The 15,808-nt window shown below is 42.5% G+C and overlaps 1 protein-coding gene across 5 annotated transcripts in view; it reads left to right on the top strand.

The window, feature by feature from the left end:
- Positions 1-15,808, top strand: part of PREX1 (phosphatidylinositol-3,4,5-trisphosphate dependent Rac exchange factor 1) — a 145,992-nt gene that overhangs the window by 79,429 nt on the left and 50,755 nt on the right. For all 5 annotated transcript variants that reach the window (XM_050314074.1, XM_050314077.1, XM_050314075.1 and 2 more), the window contains exons 7-11: positions 2,572-2,705; positions 5,955-6,070; positions 6,748-6,897; positions 10,436-10,583; positions 13,957-14,057. In XM_050314074.1, coding sequence (XP_050170031.1) covers positions 2,572-2,705; positions 5,955-6,070; positions 6,748-6,897; positions 10,436-10,583; positions 13,957-14,057 — 649 coding nt within the window. The remainder of the gene's footprint in view (positions 1-2,571; positions 2,706-5,954; positions 6,071-6,747; positions 6,898-10,435; positions 10,584-13,956; positions 14,058-15,808) is intronic.

The raw sequence follows: 15,808 nt of genomic DNA on the forward strand, positions 1-15,808 counted from the left end.
ACAAACAGGAAATGCATTGACAGTGTTTAGATACCATCATGATGGGTCTGATGGAAAAATGTTGCAGATTTTAAAGTGAGAAGCAAATTGTTGCAGTCATTTGCTTTACTTCCTGCACGAAATAGGTCAGATAATTTTACCCAGTGGGTGTCTTTTGGAAAATTAGGTACTTGATCTTAAGGTGCTCTGGAGTCTTGATTTCTCCATGGGCAAACCATGTGAGGAGGATGTTTTTCTGTTGCACAGTCACTTGGTTTCTGTTCCTATTTGTGTGTATTCTAATAGACTTTTGGGGTCATAATTTCAAAATAAGTGATTTCTCCTGGACATAGTAACAAGTCATTTTCAAAATAACAAGTTCTCTTTTCTGGACATGTATTAAGTCTTTCCATAGAATGATTAAAAAACTAAAAGCATATCAGACAGCAGATGGAACTATTGCATCTAGCTAGTTCTTGGGTCACTCTATCCAGAATTTATAGAAAGGCAGATGTGGAGCACACAAATTGGTGCTGCATCCTTGGCAGCCTTTGAAAGCTCTGGGGTCCCCAGCACAGAAAGGACATCGACCTGTTGGAGAGAGTCCAGAGGAGGCCACAGAGATGATCAGAGGGTGATGGAGCAGCTCTGCTGGGAGGAAAGGCTGAGAGCATGGGGATTGTTCAGCCCGGAGAAGAGAAGCTTCAGGGTGACCTAACTGTGGCCTTCCAGTACCTGAAGGGAACTTACAGGAGAGATGGAGATGAACTATTTACAAGGATGTCAGGAAAAGGGAGAATGGCTTCTCACTGACAGAGAGTAGGTGTAGATTAGATATTAGAAAGAAATCCTTCCCTGTGAGGTTGCCCAGAGAAGCTGTGGCTGCCCCATCCCTGGGAGTGTCCAAGGCCAGGTTGGACGGGGCTTGGAGCAACCTGGGCTAGTGGGAGGTGTCCCTGCCCATGGCAGGGAGGTGGAATGAGATGATCTTTAGGGTCACTTCCAGGCCAAACCATTCAGTGATTCTGTGAAAGAATAGCTGCTTCCTTATTAACTAAAAGCAAGACATGGCCAGCACAGCTGTCAAGGTTCAGTTTAGCAAACCATGTAATCAAAGCTTCCCTCACACCTTCAGAGTGACTGCACTGTGCACAGAAAGGCTGCTTTCAGTCGAGTGATTTCCTCTGAACAGCTTGATGGCAACAGACTGCACCTTCCTCAAAAAACCCTACTCAAGCAATGTCTGAAATAATTGAAACAGATTGTTGAGAGGTGACTTTCTAGATGGAGCTGAATTGCATGCCTGTACACAGAGAAGTCTTTGGTTTCTTTTAGTGGGATGAATTGTGTTTTGCAAAATGTTTGTGTTATTTGTGGATATAGAGTTAATGAATCTTCAGAAATCAGGCAGTTTTGTTGATACTGTCTTGCAATGCAAAGGCAGATCTCTTTTCCAGTGGGATTCAAGGCAGGGGCTCATATCATATTTCCTTCCTTGTCTGCATTCTGAAAGTGAAGGACATTGCCAATACCCTAAGTTGTTTTTCCTCTCAACTCATAGAGAAATTCAAAAACTAGTAAGTGATCCAGAACTGGTGCTAAATGTTTTAGTTTTTCAGTGTTTCAGGATGTTTTTCAGAAGAGGAACCTTCATTGACAGGATGCTCTTGTACCTTCGAATGAATTGTAAATCAAGGAATTCAAGGCCAGAGCCAAAAGTTTAGCCAAACTGCCTTGTTTGGTCAATAGAACACTTGAGGAACAGATTCCCAACTGTTGCTTTCAGAACATGGGAACACTTGGACTTTGCCTCCTGAGAATGACCTGGGAAGTCTCATAGTTATTTTTCATTTCAACCCAACTACTTTGGTGCTAAAGGCCCCATTTAAAGAGTTGTAGAATCGCTTTTCCTAAGAATAATCTGAGTAACAGTTTGGGGAGTAAATGTTTGCAAGTGCTCTGCTGTGTTTCTCAGGTTCTGGCCGTGCTCCCAGGCTGGAATGTCTGAACATCAGCTCAGGTCCCTGGGATGGCACAGTGTGCAGGGCTTGGCCTCTGCTGCCCGTGGCTGTGTGGCCAACTGCTTCTTAGGACTCCAGAGAAGAGAGTCCTGCATGTCCTTCTAACAGAAGAACTGGAGAGACACCTCTCCAGTGAAAGGAGTTCTCAGAGATGGTGGATAGGGATGTGTGTCTGTCAGAGCTACCACTACTCTTCTAGGAAGCTTTCCTGAAGCATCACTGGTGATGTTTGCGATGGTAGCTCGGGGTATGAAGGGAGTACTCATGGTCTTGAGAGGCTCACAGTACAGCTGCTTTGAGAGTGAAAGGTGTCTTCAGGATGACAATCCCCATTTGTTTGATGGGGAAGATTTATTGTAGTGTCTGAAGACTCAAAAGAAATATTTGTAAGAGGAAACATGATGTGTTTAGCCATGTTAAGAAATGGAGGTGTTCCTCCTTAGGAGTGCATCTTTATTTCATACTTTAATGGCATGCAGATAAAATAATAGCATAATAAAGTTAAAAATAAACAATATAAACACACAAAGAAAGTTAAAAATAAACTTTTTTTTTTTTTTTTATGTTTCAGGGATCAAATCTGACTGACATCTGCACACAGCTCTTGCTGCAAGGGACTTTGTTAAAAATCTCAGCAGGAAACATCCAGGAGAGAATGTTCTTTCTGTTTGATAATCTACTGGTCTATTGCAAGAGGAAATCCAGGTGAGTCCCTCCGTATTTTGGGGTTTATAAGGGAACTGTTCAGATTTGTCAGGAGAAGGTGTGACCAGTTACTGGTCATTCTCTGTTGCTCTGAACAGGTGGGACCTTCCTGTTCTTGACTGTTGCTTAGGCAATAGGGAAGAGAAGTCACAATGTGGTAGATAAATATTCCAGGCAGTAACAGAGTGCCCCCCCCAACCCCTGAGAAGCCCAAAGAAAGGAGTTAAACCAGTGCAGCAAAAGCACAGGGTGAGTTCTTACAGATGAAGAGCCTCCCAGGGCAGATGGGTCTTCAGGAGTGATGTGGAAGTGCAAACTTTCATTGTGAGATTGTTCCAAGCAGAAGAGGGTGATGTGAAAAATGATCTAAAGCCAAGCAAAGGGAGAGCAGAAGACTAAGAAAACATTAAATAGATGCAGGGCCCAGGGGAATGAGGAAGAGATGAAGATTTGCAAGTTGCTGTCAGCATTTGCAGCCCATGTGCTCTGTGCATTGTCTTCCTTTCCTATGCTAGTAACAATTTTTGCCTCATGCCACCTAAGAAACCCTAATTATTATTAACACCTACTGCTTGTTATTAAAATAGCATTGGCAGAGTGGAGGGCAGCTCACTTCTGCAGCAATTATACTGTGTTTCAGTTGCTAAGCTTTTTACCTTCACAGCTCCAGTCTCATGCCTTGGTCTACTCTCAATTTACAATGCGTTCTCTGCACTCCCTTCTCCTCTTCCTTCCTTTCCTGTAATATCCTCCTCCTGTTTCAAGTTAGGCTTCCTTACTGGTGATGGCCAAGTGGAATGGCAAACCCAGCTAGAAGTTCTGTAAAACCAGAGTGTTCTCTCCAAAGAAAATTCTCATATCTCAAAATTCTGCCCCACCCCCTTTTTTTTTTTTGGTTCAGTGGAAAATCTTAGAACCATTACACTGGGAAAATTAATTTCAGTAGTGTTCAGACTTTTTTGGTGTGTATAATGCTGAATCTATACAACATAAATACAAATTATTAGGTGGCATCTACATTAAAAATTATTAGAATGAAATATGTTTGAATTAAATTTAGAAACATATATACATCATTCAGTCTTCTATGGCTTTTAATGTTATCTACCTGAAGCATTCTGACTCTGAAATGAAGTAACAGAGAGGATGCATTTCATTTGGACAATTTACCAGATTTGTCAAAATGAAAACTTCTGTATGAAACAGAGTTCAGAAATGTGTGTGTTTTATAACAGAAAACTATTCCTTAAAAAAAACCCAAACAGTTAATTTGATACTAATCTTTTTCTTCTTCAGAGCTCTTTGAAGCTGTTTTTCTAGTCCTGTTTGTAGTTCAGGTCAGCCTGGCTCCAGCACTGGCCAGGCAGTTTTCCCAGAGCACTAAGATTTAGAAAACAAAGTGTTCTGCTGCCTTTTAAGCAGAACTTTCTTTTTGTGCAGGAGACATTACTGAGCTCCTCTGTCATTTGGCTTGATTTTGGAGGAGGCTGCTGTAACACTTGGATTTTCCCAAGGGATCAATATTGTTTATCTTTGTCTGACAATGCAGCTTGAATTGATGGATGTCCAGAATCTGATTTCCATTAAAAAACATAATATTTCATTAAGTCTGCTGGGAATTGCCTAATGTAAAAGATATATTTAGATCACTGAATGACTTTAATTTTGGATATTTCTGCTGTCTAGCTGCTATTTATAATTAGTCCAGGATGGAAATCAATGTCTTTTTCTTTGTGCTGTTGTACCCAGTGGCTGCTTGACAAACAGTGACATGTTAGTGAGATACACCTTAAAAAAACCAACCCCCCAAAAACCGTGTCTGTTCCTATTTGAGATTGAATAACTTGTACTGTACTAACTTGTAGAAATCACTGGAGGTTTTTTTGATTCAAAAGTGAAAGCAGAATTCAGACCTCAATCTTTGATAAGTAGTCACTGCAACATTCGAATCTGAACATCACAGTTTTTCCCTGTATTGTAAGGTAGGAGTAGTGTTGTCGAGACCAATGTGAGCTCTGTTTAGAACTGGAATTAGATCTGTGATTTTAGCTCAGAGACTGCAATCAGTCCTTTTGCAGAAGCTTAGGGAAGTCTGGCAAACTGATGACATAGATTTGCAGGGCTGAGTATTGTTTTTTTGTTTTTAGCAGGATCACAGACTGCTGTTTAAATTGAATCCTGATGTCAAGAACAATATGTTTCATGTGGGGAAATAAGCTGAGTGTTTAAATGGTTTCCCTAGGGCTGCCAGGACAGCTTTTCTTTTGACTTCCACAGTCATCTTTAGGAAATGATCCAATAGCTCCAAGATCTCAGTCCCTGTCAGCCTGATTGGATGTAAATACGTGGTTGTCACCAAACGTGTATTTGTCACTCAAGCTGGGTGTAACAGAAAAAAAATGTTTGAGAAAACTTGGTGATTCTCCTCTCACCTCAGTTTATCATAGGTATTTAACTCTGACAAGAAATCTTCTCCCCTGCTGCTTTTAATTGCAATATTCTTTGAATCTTGTGAGCTCCTGGCAAGTTGCCCCAGCATTCCCTTCCCTGACCAGAGTTTGGACACCTGCCACTTCCTAATGACCATTGACCAGTTGTGTTTTGGTTCACAAAGCAGGGTTGTTCTTGGATATTAAAGCTCAGCAGGTGTCACTTGGATAGTTCTAAACCTGTTCTAGACATAAAAATCAGAACATAACTAGCAATGAAAAAGTGCTTTCCTGAGTTTTTTACAAGAAACTTCAACAGAGACATTATAAAGCTTATGGATAAGAATGTAAACTTGGGTGCAAAATTGCCCCAGCAGGAGTTTCCCATACAGGGACAGGTAGGTAGCACACATGACCATGTGACACTGGCCTCTTAATGTGGTTCATTTCATATTTGAAGCTTGGTACACACCACAGATCCATCAAAGCTTTAGGCAAACCAAGGAGGCAAATGTGAGGTGGTGTCAGGTGACACTGCAGGTGTCATCCCAAGGCCATGCACTGTTCAGTTGTCCTGGCATTTCAGTCAGTCATCAAGAATGTAAATCTTGACATAATCTGGCACAATAAGCTCGTTATGGCTGTACTGACACTGGTGCACCCTTACCTTTGGGAGCTGATTGAGTTATTTAAAATCAGAGATCGCATCAGATACCACCATTGGAATCATCCTTTAACAGTCATGTCTCAGATTGCTTTGTTAATATACATGTTACACTGTTTGCTTATGTGTTGCTAACAGTTTAAATCCTAATTGCAGAGTTACTGGGAAAAAAACATCTAAAAGGACAAAGTCAATCAACGGGTCCCTTTATATCTTCAGGGGTCGAATAAATACAGAAGTCATGGAGGTAGAGAATGTGGAGGATGGAACAGGTAAGAGACCAAATATTGTCTTTAAACAACACAGTAAGTTTAGATCTTGTGTTGGAAGTTGGTGCAGAAGTCCTTATCCATCTCCTTTAATGAAATTTGAAGTAATCTATGGAACTTGTGGTGCCTTCATTATTAGACCAACTGACATGGTTGAAAGATTGGACATGCTTTCAGGCACTAGTCCTTCATTCTGAAATGACCTTATGAAGAGTTTGCATACTCAGAAGCTTGTCTATTTTTATTCTTAATCCAAGTTAATTTAATAAAAGATACTTCTATCTTCTTTCCATCCTTTATTTTCTTACATCTTAAGCCATTACAGCTATAATAATAGAACTTCTGGATCTTCTTCTCCTTTAGAATGTTACTAAATATTAGTCTTAGCATCAAATCAGTCGCATGGAATGTGGCCATGAACAAAGTATGGGAATGCCAGTTGTGTTAGGATTCTTGTGTCCTGACACAGGCAGGAAGAGTGGGTGGCTTTCTGATTTCATGCACAAAGGCCACACCAACCCCTGCTCCTATTGTAAAAAGTCAGGAATTAATATTAGGTCCTTTAAAAACAGCTGCCACCTAAAGAGTTCTCATGTCCTGTGGACAAAAGTCCTTATTACAGTGCAAGAAGGAGCAGAGACCTCCTGTTCACCTGTGCTTTGTGCTTTGGCCCTTTGCAGCAGATTATCACAGCAACGGCTACACGGTGACGAACGGCTGGAAGATTCACAACACAGCCAAAAACAAGTGGTTTGTCTGCATGGCCAAGACTGCAGAAGACAAACAGAAGTGGCTGGATGCCATAATCAAGGAAAGGGAGCAGAGAGAGAGTAAGTGGATGGTGGATTTTGTGCTGCACTGAACGGACCTGTGTACAAAGGAGAAATGAATGTGCATGTAGATGTATCTGAGAGAGAGAGAGAAAAGCTTGCACTTGTTCCTCCATGGGCAGAATTAAAATCTATCCTTGGTGACAAAGAACAGGAATTGAGAACAAATATTTCTGAATGTGTACTTTGGAGGTTTTATGGACTTGTGTCAGTAAATTTATCCAATGTTTTCATTTACCAGAGCCAGTTTTTTTAATGCATTGAATTACTGTGAAAATATTACATCTAATCTATTTAATTTTTTGGTCTTCTAATTTGTTGGTCTTTTATTTGCAAAGAACATAAAATTGTATTGTATTTCTCAGTAAAAGGAAAGAAGAAACTCCAGCTTGCAGCCTCTTTCCTAATGTGAGACAAACTCATTCTCACAAACTTGGCCTTCATGATCTTTCAATGGGACAGTTCCTGGAGAAGAACCCTGGAAATCCCAGCCCCTGGAAGTGTTCAAGGCCATGTTGGACAGGGCTTGGAGCAGCCTGGTCTAGTGGAAGGTGTCCCTGCCCATGGCAAGGGATGGAACAAGATGAGTTTTAAGGTCCCTTCCAACCCAAACCAGTGTGTGGTTCTGTGAGACACTGCACTTGGACTGGGCAATGGCAAAAGGATGTGGATACTCATTACTTTTATTGGTTCTTGTGGAGTGAAACACAAACTAAGCTTATCTTAAACAGTGTCATACAATGGAAACCAGCTCACAAACCCAAGAATCAGGAGTGTGATAAAATTTCTGGGTTCCTTTAAAAGTTGGAACTATCCTTCCCAAGTGAACCTGTTGCCCTCTTTGCCCTGTGGGAGCAGTAACAGCTCATTGCCAGAGAAAATTCCACATATTTTAAGACATTCTGTAGCTGACCTTTAGAAGTGGTTCCCTTCTCTGCACACACAGCTACATTAAAGATGTAATTGGTCATTTTATGCTACAATACTTTTCATCTACTTTGCTAAACTCAAAGCACATTACAGTGTTGTTACCGTAGAATATTAAACATTTATAACCTACTTTGTCAAATATAAACCCCAATATACCTTCTGATAATAGCAAGGATACTCCCTTCAAAATGTAGATTAGGTATGATATAAATTGGAAAGAAATACCTGAAGGCAACATGGAGAATCAGAATTGTTTTATCCTCAGAGAATGTTGAATAAGCAGTAAAAAGACAGGACTTGAAAACCAGACCATATTTAAACATGGGCCTTGCTAGGGAATATGGGGAGGTGACTGAAATAAATACCATGAGGGGAAAAGAACTGTTCATGAATAGAAAGGTTCTCAAGGTTTTCCATGCAACACTGGCCAGGAAGAGTGGGTTTTCTGATGCTTCTTGTCATATAATTTTGTGATGCAGCTGATGACAGGCATTTGGGATAAGCATAGATATTCTGACAGAGATTTCAGGTTTTATTGGAAAATATCCTTTGGATCAGAGTACTTGCAGAGTCATATAGTTATCAGTGTTTGGATTAGAAAGCTTGGTGAGATTCCCATTTCTGTAGGATGAGTTGGGTGGAGTGTGCATTCCAGGCTGCCCTTTCCATGGGAGCCTCAGGAATTCAGGGATGTGAGAGCAGCAGGGAACACGTCCTGTTACACAGGCTGTTTTCTGTCACGAGTCCACGTTGTGAATTGGCCTCAGCTCCATGTGCTGTGTTGGACCAGTGCTGGGGAAGAAGAGGATGGAAGAATAATGGCAATAAGCCAGGGGGGGTTTGGAGCCAAAACCTTTAGCCAGATAGTGGACACATAAAGGAAATACTGTATTTGAATGGCAAAATGTTGTGCAAGTCTAATTTCTGGAATGTGCATTTCAAGCCTCTAAAACAGATGCATTAAGTGTTTTCAAAAAGCTAGAAAGCAGCTCTGAGTGCTCAGAAGATTAATGATTCATTTCATAAAGCAGCAGGATTTAGCTCCAGTTAGGATGAACTCCTCTTCCTAAAAATGTAGAGTTTTCATTTTGTAGCCTTACAGCGATCACTTAAATTCTGCTTAATGTCAGTCTCTGTAAAAATTAGGCACTTAAGTACAGGACCACTTCAGGCTGCCTGTTTTCAAGCCAGTCTTGGAGTTGTCTACAATCTGTGCCTCTGTTCTGGACTCCAGAGTTGCCCAGATGTTCAAATTCTAGAGTAACTTCACCAGAAAACTAAGCCATGTGATTGGACCAGAAAAGACAAAACATCTCCAACAGCAAAGCAGCTTTTGTCACGTGCTGTCTTCCTAAAGCAATTTGCAAATCTAAAGGGAAGAGGGCCAGAAAATGCCAGTTCTGAGGATATTTGTAACACAGACACCTGCTGTTTTCAGAGATCATCCTCCTGCCTGTAGCAATTTTCAAGTTAACATGAGCTGTGTGGGAACTCTGATAAAAAGTGAATGTGAAATGTTCTTTATATCCAGTTATCTTTCATTCTTTAAATCATGCAGTATTTCTTTCAATGACTGGGTAATACGATTGTCAAACTCTATTTTTAGCCTAAGAGTATTAGTAAAAAGGCTAATTAAGAAAGGATGAGAAAATAATGTTCCTGTTTAGTTTTGATTTATTCACAGAATCAAAGAATGTTTTGGATTGGGAGTGACTTTAAAGGCCAATCAGTTCTAGTCCCCCATGGGCAGGGACACCTTCCACCAGCCCAGGTTGCTCCAAGCCCTGTCCAACCTGGCCTTGGTCACTCCCAGGGATGGGGCAGCCACAGCTTCTCTGGGCAACCTGTGCCAGGGCCTCACCACCCTCACAGGGAAGGATTTCTTCCTACTATCCAATATAAACCTCCCCTCTTCAGTTTAAAGCCATTCCCCTTTGTCCTACCAATACATGTACTTGTCCAAGTCTCTCTCAGTGCCCCTTTAGGCACTGGAAGGGGCTCTCAGGTCTCCCAGAGCCTTCTCCTCTCCAGGTGAGCCCCCCAGCTCTCCCAGCCTGGCTCCAGAGCTGAGGGGCTCCAGCCCTTTGGAGCATCTCCGTGGCTTCCCCTGGGCTCACTCCAGCAGCTCCACGTCCTTCCTGTGCTGGACCCAGGGCTGGAGGCAGCTCTGCAGGTGGGGTCTCACCTGAGCTGGGCAGAGGGGCAGAATCCCCCCCTCCCCTGCTGCCCACGCAGTGAGATCAGCCCAGTGCATGTGGATGGGGCACATCCAGCTGTTCACCCACCAGCACCCCCCAAGCTTTCTCCCCAGGGCTGCTCTCAATCATTCTCCTCCCAGCCTGTATTGGTGCTTGGGGTTGCCCTGGCCCACAAGTTGAAAGCTGCTTTTTAAAATGGAGAAGAAAAGCTGCATCTCTGTGGTGCTAAACTCACCAGTGACAGTTTTGTACTCAGATAAAAAAATGACCTCATTTCCCCCTCAAATGGAAAGTAAGTCAGTTAATTTTTGTGTTCCCCCCATTTTTTGCTGTTTGTCTCAGCTTTTGACTTTGAGCAAATGCTTTATCTGATGTTAAAGATCTAAAGGATTTTCTGCTTTGTATTCCAGGTTTGAAACTGGGAATGGAGAGGGATGCATATGTCATGATTGCGGAGAAGGGAGAGAAGCTGTACCAAATGATGATGAGCAAGAAAGTGAACCTTATCAAAGACAGGAGGAGAAAATTAAGTACTGTTCCCAAGTGCTTTCTTGGCAAGTAAGTGGCATTTTGACTGAAAAGGTCCTTTCATGCCAATTAAAATAATGGACTTGGATATTCTGGGGATGGCATTGTGACGTCAGATCAGATGTGCTTTGATGCAGCTTCATTAAAAAAAGCCCTAAGCCCCTTACAGTTGTGATTTATTAAAATTAACCATTGGTTTCTGCTCCTGCTTTTCCCTGCACGTTCCACCATGTGACAGCTCACTGTTGTACAGTAACTCAGAACAGCTGCAGGGTGACAAAAGGAGTAAGGAAAAAAGCCTCAACTCCCAAAAGCTTGAGGCTGTAGGTGGCCTAACCTGTATCCTCTTTTGTATACAACCAGTGCTTTCCAGGTGATGTTTAAATCCAGCAGAGCTGTCCAAGTCTCAGGATTGAATTTAGCAGTTTCCTTTTTGTCAGTATAACAGACACAAATGAAATTTTGTGCGTCAGGTGATGTTTGTTAGAAGTATAGGGCTGTATTGGCTGGAAAAACCCTCTTTGATTCAGGCTAGGTATTACAAAATAATGACAAACTAATTCTTGGCACATGGGGAGGGAGGCACAGGAGCTGCTGACCTGAGAAGACTTTTCCACCTCAGCTGCTCGTGATTGAAATGATCAGCTGTGGGAGAAGAAAAGAGTTCCAAGAGGCAGAGTATCCACTCATTTCCCTTCCCTCCCCCGGTCTCCCCAAGGCAGTTTGCAGCAGCATTCCCTGTGGACAGGGGGTGGAAATGTCTCCGTGCCTGACAGGAGGCAGGCTGGGAGCACAGGCTGGTGATGCTTCAGCTAGAAAAAGAGGATCTTGATTTTTGGAGAATCGAGTTGCTTTATAGTTCTTCTCACTCATGCCCCCACCCTCCCAGGTGATCTTGGATTGAGAGTGAAACCTTCTAGATCTGATAGGGCATTTCCCATTTTCCATGCAACAAGAAGTACCAGAAGGGCAGCTTATGTTATGTATGAGTCTGTGGTGGATTCCCTGATATTTTGCTTAGTTTCAAGTCTTATCCAGGATTTCCTGCTGCTCCTTTTCCTTTTGAAAGGTTTGTTTTCTTACAGTCTGTCCTGCTCAGTGCCCTCAGTTTGCTTGACAGCCACCTGCATTCTAGTAGTGAGGACCTGACCTAGCTTTGCCAATTGCTGAGCCCAGACTGAAATACTTACCTGATCTCTGACAAAAGGTTTATTTCTCCTAATGTTCCAGCCTTCCCTGCAGCAAATAACTCTGCTGATATCTTTTCAGCAGTCACTTGTTGGTACAGTCCTGTGAAGTTAAGTGCAACTCAATGAGTACATTCCAGTCATGACTGGCAGATTTTGTGTCATTCCCAGAGCTTTCCCTGGGCAGTGCATATTGGCAGCAGCCTGGGATTTTTTGTAGATACTCCTACTTGAGTGAGTCACTAATAACTGGGAGATGGTGTCCTGACTGCATGGCAGCACTGGGAAGAGAAGATACTCAGTTATCCTGGAGAGCTGTTAAGGACAATATGAAAAAACAAATCACGCTTTGCCATCCACTCTTTGAGTTGATGATTTTTTAGAAACAGTCTGGCATATTCCTTAAGAACCTCTTGAAATGTTTCTGGATCATGCACTTTTCAGGGCTTACAAAGCCTTCAAACCAAATGGTTACTGATTTTGCTTCTGAATCAAATGTCACAGTAGTCCTAAAGTAGCTCTTAAGAAAACCATCCCACGGCTGGGAAGCTCCAGGCTGTGACAGTAGTGCTCAGTTATTTTCCTCTCTCAGCTCACCATTCCAGACTTCAGGAAGACTGCCTTCCATTTACATTCCAGATAGCTTCCAGAGGCACAGCTCCAAATAAAAGCAGCAGGAAAGCTAACAGGGTAGCTTCCACTGAAGTTCTGAGCAACTGTTTAAGTGCTATAAACGGCCTGATGGGGAACCCTGGACGTCCCCCCTGGGCATCCCCCGTGGCTGCGGTCACGGGCAGCAGGTCCTGCACAGCGTGTCTGCCTCGTGTCCTCAGCAGTGAGCGTGGAGGGTCATTCTTACTTCTCCTCCCTCTGCATTTCAGCTTTTAAATACTTCTAGAAACAGTTTGGAATCACTGGGAAATTGAGAATGAGCTTTCCTTAGGAGACAAGAGTCTGACTCATCACTACTGTGGCTTTGGGAGTTTTACAAAACCCTGCTGGTTTCCATGGGATTCCCCTGGCATAGCTGAATAGATTCTGCTGCTTTTTCTACACTACAGCCCCTCAGCAAACCAAAGTTTTCAGTCCTGAAGCTTTTTTTTTTTTTTATTCTAAAGACAAAATGCAAATACTACCTACAGCTTAGATGAGTCAGCACTGATAAATATGAAGAGACTAAAAATACTTCATTCAGAGCCCACAGGCAGAGACCTGGATACTGGCTTTGCTAAGCAGCAACACTCTGCACGTTGGCAAGCACCCAAGTGTTTTATTGAACTCACATTTCCCATATGTTGCTCTACTTTCATATACTCCTTTTGTTCTTCTCTATGACTTTAACACATTTCTAGTATAATTGCTAATTAACCTGGCAAACAGCTCAGTCCCCTGGGGCTCTGGATTCATCAGGCTTACCATGGTCGGTTTTTTGTACTTACTGTTTCTAATGAGTAACATCCTACATATCTATCAATTTTTGGCTTTTATTTTGCCCATATGTGCCTCTCACCTCTCGCTCTACCCTTCACCAGAGAGAGGTTTTGTTTTGTGCTGCGTCATTTGTCAATGAATTAGAAGCATGATGTGTGTATCTGCCAGGCACCACCTCCAGAAAATGACCTTAAATTAACCTGTCAGTGGGACTTGTGCTCTCTGTTACTGCTCTGTGCTTGAATTCAGTAGGTTGGATCTTCTGTCCTAAGTCCTGCTGTGATTCCATTAAAGCCAATGCAGTTACATCACAGGGCTGGGGGCAGAAATCAGACCCAGTGAAGAGAGAGGAGCATGTGTAATTGTAACTGAGTCAAACCACAAACACTGCTTGGAGAGGTAGCTTGGAAAGAAGTAGCTGGGAAGTGAGGATACCGTCTTGTTGAACTTGTTTTTAAGGTCATCAGTTAATCTTCCTTCCCTTTTTCCCCATGGATGTCTGGACTGCTCCATAAAATAAGGATTGGCAGCATCTTTATAGATCCAGCCAGGTTGTCTTTCCTTTTGTTTGCACACTAACTGTGAGCTAAGGGGAATGGTGGGGAAGGTCTGGACCTTCTGCAGAGCATTTCCTCCAGGAATGGAGGAAACCAAACCACACAGAGGTATCATTGCTTACAATTTTCACTCTTGCTCCAAGGAGAGTGTCCTTGGCTGGATGATGATTGTAGGGCAGGTCCCTGCTGACACCCAGAGCTCAGTGTTTGTTGTGCTCCCCTTTGCAGCGAGTTTGTGTCCTGGCTCACGGAGATTGGAGAGATAAGCAAACCAGAGGAAGGGGTCAACCTGGGACAGGCACTGCTGGAAAATGGAATCATCCATCATGGTGAGTGTGCCATGCCATGGAGCAGAGAGATGTCAGATTTCAGTAGTGCCCTGGAAATGGGGATGGAAAACTGTCTGCAGTTCACATGATGTTCAGATACTTGCCTGTGCCATACCCTTCAAATGCTCTACATGTGTAATGATTTTTGGGATTAATGAGTGGGAAAATATGTCCCACAAAAACAGGACTTACTTGGTATCCTGAAAGTATTTATGCCTGCAGTTGCTTGATTTCTCTGCAACCTCTTAGTTGGGTACTACATCAGGTATGTATTCCTTGGTACTGTGTGTGTTTGAAAATGTGTAGCCATCCATAAACACAGGTCTGCACAGTGAGACATCAGCAATCCAGAGGAGAGTGGAGCAGTGCTCTCCTGGAATGGGGCTCCAGCTGATGGGTCATTCTAATGAGGCTGCTTGTCATAAAAGGAAAGAGATGATGGAGGGTTTGTGTTTCCAGCTCATTTGGCAAGAGTGTCTCTTTAAAATAGTGAGGGACCATATTTGCTCATCTCACCTAGCTGATGACCTGGAAGTGCTGTGGTGAGGAATGTTTTAGAAGGGAAGGATAGAGCATCCAGAAGTGCTGCCTGACTAAAGGATACTTGCTTGAAAATTGTCTGTGCTATCTGCATTTCTACTGAAAGGTCCTTCTCCAGATTGCATTGTTTAAATTCAAATTTGTCCCACTTTATGTAGACAGAGTAACATAGTCCTATTCTAGTTAAACACCAAATATTCCAATTTCAGCATTCAGGTGAGTTTAGCTGCAAAATGCACACCAAAGGAATACTGTAGGTAGGTCTTAAGTCACCAGAGCTCTACACTTTCATAGTCTCTTGGAAACCAATTTAAATAGGGGAGGCATTTTATTAGGCTAGTCTTGCTTTAATCTCTTGGTTACTCAGCATCACAGACTGGTCTTTCAGGTGACAATAACATTGTTAAGAAATTATGTCTGTTATCTTCTTTTAATTAACACAGAGAAATCTATTGTAAGCAGTCCCTTAGCCCTTCATGCACACAGACTTCCACCCACAGGTACCAAGACAAACATTCAGGCACATTCAGACTGTGAAGAGGTTTGAGCACGAGCTCAAAGGCACTGAACACTTTTGAGTGCTTGGCCCTAACTGTGGTTTTGGAGACCTCTGGAACACTCTGGCTCCAGTGAGGGGATCCCTCTTTGGATGAGGAATGCTCTGTGGCACTCACACCCGGACTTGCCTACATTCTGAACATGCACATGAGCACTGCTGGTGCAGAAAGCTCACTTGAGACTTGTTATTTCATGATAACTGTTTACCTTGCCATAAATTCAGGTTTTGACACTTCCATCAGTGTTCTTTTTCTCTAAACACAATTTTACAGTTCAGAGTTGTGCAGAGTTGCTGATGTGAGTGTCCTCAATGACAGTTACTGTTAGACATTGGAAGGTATTTGTAACGCTGCATTTACTTGAGGGAGTATCCCTTGAGATTCTGATAAACCATTAACATGGAACTATCCCATTATGTGTCTCCTAATGTAGCAAGAACCGAAAATATAAGCACCATAATGAAGCCCTTACCCCCATTCTGCATTATGCAATTTCTTTTATCTTTTATCCTTTTTTTTTTTCACTTGGCAGAACGTTCCTGTCAGGTGAAAGCCCCTGAGCCTGCCTGAGAAGCAGGGCATAAAAGATTGCTAAATGCTGAGCTCTGTGTGTTTTACCACTCCGTTTCCTCTGTATCTCCTTTAATTCTGGCT

This window comes from Myiozetetes cayanensis, unplaced genomic scaffold (genome assembly GCF_022539395.1).
Source record: "Myiozetetes cayanensis isolate MyiCay16 unplaced genomic scaffold, myiCay2020 scf19, whole genome shotgun sequence".
Classification (NCBI taxonomy): Eukaryota; Metazoa; Chordata; class Aves; order Passeriformes; family Tyrannidae; genus Myiozetetes; species Myiozetetes cayanensis.